Source organism: Crocuta crocuta, unplaced genomic scaffold (assembly GCF_008692635.1).
Source record: "Crocuta crocuta isolate KB4526 unplaced genomic scaffold, BGI_CrCroc_1.0 scaffold556, whole genome shotgun sequence".
NCBI classification, from domain to species: Eukaryota; Metazoa; Chordata; class Mammalia; order Carnivora; family Hyaenidae; genus Crocuta; species Crocuta crocuta.
In genome coordinates, this window is record NW_027527436.1 from 6,732,317 (window position 1) to 6,741,072 (window position 8,756).

The 8,756-nt window shown below is 54.2% G+C and overlaps 1 protein-coding gene across 1 annotated transcript; it reads left to right on the forward strand.

Moving 5' to 3' along the window:
• Positions 1 to 5,365: 5,365 nt before the first annotated feature.
• Positions 5,366 to 8,721, forward strand: HLX (H2.0 like homeobox). Its single transcript, XM_077759828.1, has 4 exons — positions 5,366 to 6,038; positions 6,789 to 6,968; positions 7,767 to 7,951; positions 8,201 to 8,721. Exons 1-4 carry the CDS (start codon positions 5,366 to 5,368, stop codon positions 8,240 to 8,242), a joined length of 1,080 nt encoding a protein of 359 aa, XP_077615954.1. The 3' UTR covers positions 8,243 to 8,721.
• The last annotated feature ends 35 nt before the right edge of the window (positions 8,722 to 8,756 follow it).

The window sequence follows — 8,756 nt, forward strand, 5'->3', positions numbered from 1 at the left end:
AACAGCTGCTGGTCCAAGTCAATTTTAGAAGCCCGTGTTTTCGCAAAAGGAAGCGTCAACGCATCACAACAACATTGCTGGCACAGGTCGGACACTGCTGGACGACAATGTAGAGATGGCCCAGCAGGTGTCAGCATAGAACCAAGTTTTGGTACTCTGCCGGTTCACCCACGGGTGGAGGAGACGCTGGGGTGGCAGGAGTCTGCCACCAAACGCACAGCTGTCTCAGTCCTGGTCGGGTGCATGTAGGCAGATTGGGACCAGAGACAGAGACAACCCTCTGGCTCTCCCTACAGAGCTCTCATTGGCTCCAAGATCCCGTCCCTTCCAAGGGCCCCTTCCATTCCTGCCTTTCAGTCCCTCTCCAACCTCAGAACCTTGCTATAACTTGGAAAACTTATCTCGAAGGAAAGAAAGGTTTTGTTTGCTTGTTCAGAGAAATGCAACTTTGGGAGCGATTTCCTCCCCCCAACGCCCCCAACACCGAAGTTGTTTTGAATATATGATTTTCACCTACACCTCCTTCTCCCTCCTTAACATTCAGCTTACTCACTAGAGACTAAACCCTGGCTATTCAGACCCAGTAATTTAGGTAACCAACCCACATTCCACAAGGCTAACATCTAGGTAACCAACCCAGCTTCCACAAGGCTAACGCGCTGACAGTGGGCAAGCGCTGTTTCAGCTACCAAACAGAATCTGTTGAAGGAAGTACTAAATCGTATGTGTTAAAGATGGTCTCTCATAGTTTACTCTTACGGGGAGATGATTTCACTGCAAATACATGTGAGTCTTTGTTACATTGCCATGTTGAAATGGGTTCCACTATTAAGTTTTGTGAGGTCTGAGGTCTTTCTTGGCTGGGTGCGGAGAAGGGGACTTGAAAAGACAGAGAAGCAGCTCTTTGCAGCAGGAGGAAACCCCACACTGCTTGCTTGTCCCTCTGCTCGGTCTCTAAGATCCCCAGTGAGCACACGAGCATGTGCGTGTGTGTGTGTGTGTGTGTGTGTGTGCAGAGTGGTAATCGCGAGTGCACATCCTAGTAACGGAGGGAAGGAAATATGTGAGAAACTCTGTGAGAGGAAACGGCAAATGGGGTCAGACCCAGAAGATTGTCTGGGGCTCTGAAGCCAGAGGTGTGGACAGGAGGTCAAGGGCAGGGCCATGTTCACATAAAGGGACGGCCACCTAGGAGTCTGCCATACCTGGGGAATGAGAACAGTACGAAGGGAGAAGTCCAGTGGCTGTGGACCTTGCGGTCCCATCAGTCACACTGTTATTCGCCTTTCCTACCCCACATCAAAATCTAACTATCTTCAAAAACAACGCAGGAACTCTACTTAGTTCTGGATTAACTAACGTCTCCAGGAAAGGGCAGTTGGTGTCTGCTCAGAGTAATCCAAGGATGTGTATGTGTGTGTGTGTGTGTGTGTGTGTGTGTGTGTGTGTGTAGTCTCTAACTCCAGTATCTAGCATCCACAAGGAACAGAAGTCCCCTACCTACCACTAACTGTGAGTGCTGAGTCCCACAATCTATAAATCTTCAGCTGGTGGAATGATAGAATGTAAGCAGATTCCTACGTTACTGGAAATCTCTCATATCCTCAGCTAGGTAAACTCAGCTTCCTTCTCTTTCTGGCTGTGAAATGCGTAGTTATTTCCTTCTTTGTCTTTGAAACCATGAGTTACTGTGATTGAAATGTTTTTTTAAAATTTTGAGGGGCAGGGAGAGTGCTCAACTCCAGAGAGCAACTGCCTTGCACATTATTTCACCCAGAGTGTACAAGAGAAAAAAAAAAACTCACAACAAAAGCAGATAGCAGATCTGGACAGCGTAAGCCCTTGCAGAGTTATGTCACTACAATAAACAAAGGTCAGCATCCACTGTCCTTGAGATTTTAGGCTCAATCGGAGTGTATCTGTGTCTCCTGGCTTGGGGTAAGAATTTGCACTGGTGATGTAAATATGGAGGCTCAGAAGACAGGGCAACCAAAGGGTAAGGGGACCCACCTCTTGCTTCACTCACTGCAGAAACCTGTTTCTGGCTGTCTTTTAACCCTAGCTCCCCATAAGCAAAAATGTTACATTATGAAAGGGATCTTATCTGGCATTGTCTGTTTCCGGGGTGAAATAGATTTTGGCTTTGGCTACCCATCAAAAGAGAAGGGGAGAGTTGAATGTATTAAAGACAGCCATCAGAATTGATCTGAAATCCCTGCTATTATGGCCTTTGAGTATAAACAATTACTTCTGTTACTCTATTGTCAATTGTAATTTGCCAGCACAGCTTTGCAGCCTCAGACGAAATTGTCTTTACAGTGGGGCTTCCTCAAAGGCCGTGCAGCCACATTTAAGCTCAAATTAATTCGGTTAAGTGAGGCCCTCCACACCCCTGCTGGAGCCAGGAGCCTCGTGGCTACCAAGCCCCCGGGAGCCCTCGCCTCTGCCCCCAGGGCCTCCCCCGCCCGTCTCAATTGCTCTGGACCAGTTCATTTCGCCGCAGCTCGGAGCCGCTCGGAAAGCAAAGATTAAAGGGGAAAGTCGCAGCTGTATATTTATATTTTCATTGCTAGAAGGGAATTGATTTCCGCGCATTTATTTTGGTAGTTGTAATACACAAGGGCGGATTTGCGTCACCCGAGCAACTTGTCGGTGGAGATAAAGTTGCACAAATATTGAAAGGGGAAGTGCTAGGAGTCATTATAGAGTTTTTCTCCGGAAGAAATAAGGATTTCTGCAGTATCCTAAAATACTAAGGCCGCTTCTATTTTGAGACCAATCTCGCAGGCACATCCGCTCATTTAGTACGAGTTTGAGCCCATCAAAAAACAGGAGATGACCTGAACTCTGGCGAGCCCGGGGTTTCCTGCTGCTTTCTTGGTTTTGAGGGGTGGGCAGTAAGGAGGAGGGGAGGCAGCGGACTCAGAAGGGAGCGAGGGGCCAGCAGCGGCGAGGTCGGATCCCAGGAAAGGGGTGTGTGGTAGGGGGAGGTGGGGGGTGAAGCTTCAGGGGCCGTTCCAAAGGTTTCCTTTTTTGCGTTTCCCTCCAGGAGGTCCGCGTAGGCCCGGGTGCCGCTGACGCGGTTGCTACGGGGCCGAGGGCCTGGAAGGAGCAGAGGCGCGCGCTCACGAAGGTGCAATTTACAGCCAAGCGGGGGCCTTTCGGGGACACAGGAGCGCGCCGCGTGGCTAGGAGTCTGCAGGAAACCCCCTCCCCCGCTCCGGGCCTTGTCTTCGCCCATCCCGCCTGCCCCGCGCTCCGGGCCTTGAAATGCTGCAGACGCGGGTCGTCGATGCCTCAGGACACCCGGGGGGCCCCACGGTCCGCCCAGTCGGCACCCGCCCCCACCCGCCCCCTGAGGGACGTGTCATGTTTGGGGGCGGGAGGCAGAGGTGAGGCCTGTAGAAACTTGAGTTTGAACTTAGGCCGCTGTATGAATGTTTGCAGTCACATTGGAATTAGAAGTGACCCTGGAAAAGACCAGAAAAAAGAGGTTGTGGCCGTCCCTAAACACACTCGCGCTAGTGACCCCGGGAGCCGTGAAGTCACAGAGGCCGCGCCCTTGCAGCGGAGTCTCGCCAGAATCCCCGGTCTCTGCCTGCAGCATCTCCACAAGAGCGTTTCCAGGCGGGTCCGCCGCCCCCCGCGGCCTGTGCGGGTCACTCCTGCGCCTCTGGCTAGAACCAGGACTGGCCTTCCTAGATCTCTTCCCCAGGCGCTCGCGTGCCCCGCAGATCCCACCACTCCGTTCCATCTCTGGAAACATCTCTGTCCTTGCTTCATGGAGCCAGGCTCGAAAACCCTTTAATAAAAGGAGAGAGGGAGACCCCGGGAGGGAGAAAGACAGAGAGGGGAGGGGGTCAGGGGTAGGGAGTGGGCCAGAGGGGGTGTCCCAGTGCTGGCTGGCCGGCAGTGATTGATCAGTGATTGATTACTTTCCAAGAGAAAGTCAAAAGCTTAAAATGACAGCATCTGCCACAAAAGGCTGGAAACCGCTAGAAATATATTCAATTAGCCCGAATCCTGAATATGACAGAGGAATGGCAATTTCAGTTGCCTCTGGGTTTGTTTAGTGAGACCTCTTAGTGCTGAAGTGAAATAAAAAAAAAAAAAAGCCACAGAAGCTTTACTGCAATTATATTGAAAGTTTTTTTGGGGGGGGAGGGGGAGGAGAAATGTCACAGAAGCGCATAAGTTCTGTTAGAAGATGCTTATTAGGACAATCGAAAACAAAAGATTTCGTGGTTTCATTATTGTTATTATTTTATTTTCTTCCTGAAAATGTGCAAGAAGAGCTCATCTGGGTGGCCTGTGGTTTGTTTGGGAGAGGGGTGGGGAAATCCATTCTGACTGTAATTTAAAAGAGAACGAATTCTTAAAATAGAGATGTTGATGTTGCAGAAAACCCCCGCTACACCCACCCCGCGCTCTAAAGACCCAAAGCACAAATGGAAGACGTTGCCTTTGCAGTTTCTTTTCCGACCAGGCCCAAGGGGTTCCTGGGGAAACTGTCTCTGAATTGAAAGTAGCATTTAACCCCAAGGAAATGTGCTCTTGTGGGCACTTGCAAAACAATGGACCCCACGTGACCTGGGGCTGTGGTGGAGCTGAGAGGGTGACATTTCCTACAAGGTGCAGCAGAGGAGGGGACGCGCGTGCCGCCTTCCCGGGTTTCGGGACAGACGGCCTGCTTTGTTGTTGTCTGAGGCTCCGGGGAGGGTTTGGCTGAGTCCGAGGGAGTCGTTCGGAGACATCCATCTTACTTTGTTTGAAAAGTTACTCGTCCAAGTTGTCACTGTGTGACAGCCTGGAATAAAGCTAATTTGCGACCGCCCCTCCTCTCTTCCCCGAGGACCTCGGAGGCGGCGAGGCGGACGCTGCGTTAAGTTGGGCGGGGACTCTGCGCCGGGCCCTCCCGCGCCAGAGCTCAGAGCCGAGCAGCTTGGCAGCGGGAGCCCACGAAGGATGAGGACATCGACTTTCGGGATAAAGGCTGAGTGAGGAAAAATCAGGCCCGAGTGAAATCAGGAGGAGGGAACCTAGGGGGCCGCCTCCCTGTGCCAGGAGGCGGGCTTTGCCCCCGTGAAAATACACGGGAAAACCAGCTTCTCGGGGCTTGCGCTTCAGGAGCGCTGGGACCGACTCCCTACGCCCGACGCCGGCTTGGAGCTGCAGAAGTTAGTGGAGGGTCACAGTCCCCTGCAGCCGCCGCCCGGGCCCCTACGCGCGGGACCCCGCTCAGCCCACGCGGCAGCAGCAAACACTTTGGCGTGGCCGTGGGCGTGGCCGAGGGCGTGGCCGAGACAGCGGGCCACGCCCCTCTTTCCCAATTGCCCTCCACTCCCCGCTCCCATTGGTCACGAGGATGGCCAATGAGCGCTCGGATCGAGGTCCTACCCTGGGTCTGACTCCGAAGCTCCTGCCAAAACTTTGGGAGTTTTTAGAGAGGCGTTTTTTTTTTTCCTCTTATTACTNCTCCAACTTCAGCCTCTGGTCGGCCGCTTACTGCTCCTCGGCGGGCCCCGGCGGCTGCTCCTTCCCCCTGGACCCCGGCGCAGTCAAGAAACCCTCCTTCTGCATCGCAGACATCCTGCACGCCGGCGTGGGGGAGCCGGGGGCGGCCCCGGAGGCTCTGGCGGGGGCCTCGGCCGCCGCCCTCACCGCGCACTTGGGCTCGGCTCACCCGCACGCCTCTTTCCAAGCTGCCGCCAGATCCCCGCTTCGACCCACCCCGGTGGTGGCGCCCTCCGAAGTCCCGGCTGGCTTCCCGCAGCGGCTGTCTCCGCTCTCAGCCGCCTACCACCACCATCACCCACAGCAACAGCAGCAGCAGCAACAAGCACCGCAGCAGCAACAGCCTCCGCCTCCACCCCGGGCTGGCGCCTTGCAGCCCCCGGCCTCCGGGGCGCGGGTGGGCCCGAACCCGCCCCATAGCGGCTCGGCCCCGGCCCCCTCCAGCAAGGACCTCAAATTTGGAATTGACCGCATTTTGTCTGCAGAATTTGACCCCAAAGTCAAGGAAGGCAACACGCTGAGAGGTAGGTCTTGGGCTAGAGGCTGCAGGCCTCGGACCGCGGCCCTGGCGCACTGCTCGGTCCCAGAGCCATTTGGGATGCCTTTGAGTATGTCCACAATTAAGGACAAGTCGGTAAAATGAGAGAGAAGGAAATGAATTGTAAGAAGACTGTGAAACGTTAGGTGTAAAACTCACCCGCTCTGCATTACCACCCCCCCAAGTTTCCAGAGATGCTTTAAAAACACACGTCACAGAGTCATTATTCATAACAATCGTTGATATAAATATTTGCTAAAATGTCTATCCTCTGTCTCTTGAAGCCCATATCTAGAGAGAGAACCATATTGATTTGACAGGGGAAACCCTTTGGGGGAACACTTTCCCTTTCATTTATCGGATTTCTGGTGGAATTCCACTCAAGGAATGTCGATGAACAAAATCGCCCCTCAGCAGAGTGGGGGCTCCTTCACGGGGGAGGGCGGACGTCTGTGGAATTCTAGGCAGGCACCTGAAAGTGACTTCCTTTTGGCCGTTTCGTATAAAGCCCTTCCTTGCTATACGCGTGGACGTGGACGTGTGCGCTGCACATAGGAACATTTTGTGCATCGCCCCTTGGCCCCTGTCGGGGGAGAGGGCTTTTGGCGCAGAGACAAGGGTCTCTCGTGACTTTGCTCCAGGAAAACCGAAGCGAGGGGGGGAGGGGAGGAGCAATTCAGCCAGAGAGTGTGGGTCCGCCCGACGTGTAACCAGCTCTTCTTTTCCTCGTCCCCAGACCTCACGTCCCTGCTCACCAGCGGGCGGCCCGCAGGCGTACACCTCCCCGGCCTGCAGCCTTCCGCCGGCCAGTTCTTCGCGTCTCTAGACCCCATTAACGAGGCTTCTGCCATCCTGAGCCCCTTAAGCTCGAACCCGAGAAATTCAGTTCAGCATCAGTTTCAAGACACGTTTCCAGGTACGGAAGCCCTCCAGAGCGACGGCCTGACGGGGCGGGTCGACTGACAGCTCGTTCAGGACTGACGGCCGCGCGTGGCCACCGCGGTTCAGCCGACCCGGGTCGGTGCCGGAGGCTACCGAGAGGCCGGAGACAGAAACCGAAAGAGTTCTCAGCGAGCTGGCTCACTCCTCGGCCGGCTCCCGGGGGCAGACGGTGGGGGACCCGGGGAGGCCCAGAAAGTGTGTGCAGGGGCGGGTAGGGTGGGGTGACGGGCCTTTCCCTAGTCCTTTCGCCAGAAAGGGGCTTGAAAATACAGCCAGAGGTGTTGCTTTTTAACATAACACACAGTTTAGAACGACCTCAAACGCTTGGGCCCAGGGGTTCCGTCTGCGCGCACGTCTGCACGAACGGATACCCGCGCGCGCGCACGAGAGTCAGAGCTGGCTTCTCCACATCCTTCAGGCCCAACGGACGTTTTCGCCCAATCTTTGCCTGCCCAAAGGCCGCGCATTAATTAGGTTGACGTTTTCCCTTTGGAATTAATCGACGAGCCTTCGGGCTTGGGCTTCTCCACTCCACACTCGCTTTAGGCCTTCCGCCTAAAGTCTCAAGAACTGTAGGATTCCATTTTTCGACAGGCCATTCCCAGTCTGCGCCCAGGGCTTTCCGAACGGGGGGTCAGAGGGTCTGAACGGGGAGGCAGATGTTAACGCAGAAAACAGCTTTAAGCAACACGGGGAGCCCCGGGCCCGCAGATCGCGGACGCGGCGCTGACGCGGCCCCCCTTTCTCTTGCCCGGCTACCGCCCGGTGGCAGGTCCCTACGCCGTGCTCACGAAGGACACCATGCCGCAGACCTACAAGAGGAAGCGCTCCTGGTCGCGGGCCGTCTTCTCCAACCTGCAGAGGAAAGGCCTGGAGAAAAGGTTTGAGATTCAGAAGTACGTGACGAAGCCCGACCGAAAGCAGCTGGCCGCGATGCTGGGCCTCACCGACGCGCAGGTAAGCGGGCCCAGGCGCCAGCTCCTCCGGGCGTCGCCGCCGCGGGGTCGGTTCCCGGGGCTCCCTCCGCCCCGGCCCACTCTCCTTCTGCGGGGGAAACGCAGCGTCCTGAATTTCTTGAGACCTTGAAGACATCAAAACGTGAGGCAGGAGGAAGGGGGGGGGGGGGTATGGGGAGAAAGACTGTAAGAATAGCCCATCCCCAAAGATGTATGTCAACAACCACAGCGTGTTTATTTTGGCCACCAGGAGAAAGGACAGCGGAGAAAGCAAATAGGCCGCAGGAGATAATAATTATGTACTCGATTGCAGTGCACGTCGCTGTAGGAGGCAATTTATTTCAGAAGAGATAAAAATCCAAAGTCAAGAGATTGTTGTTGGTTGGGTTTTTTTTTTTCCCCTCTCCGTCCTTCCTCCCTCCTCCTCCTCCTGCTGCCGCTGGATTGTGAAATCCCCATTTGTGAGGAAGTGAAAACATCATTTCAAACGGAATTACTTAGCCCCAGTAGGGCGAGGAGTGCGCTCCATCGGCAGCCACCACCGTCTGTCTGTCCGACTCTCTAACGGCACGGGCTCTCCAGAAAATCTCTGATGGGGGGTGGGGCGGGAAATGAAAGAAAGAAAAAAATCAAAAGATTTTCTTAGAATACCTAAGAACATTTCAGCAGCTTCTGCCGATGTGGATATATTTTTTTAATTTTACGAGACAATGGCGAATCGATTGTATTGGATTTCAATTTCTGAATTCAATTTTTTTTTCTTTTTTCATATTCAATATCTGGAATTTTTTTTTTTTTTTTTTTTT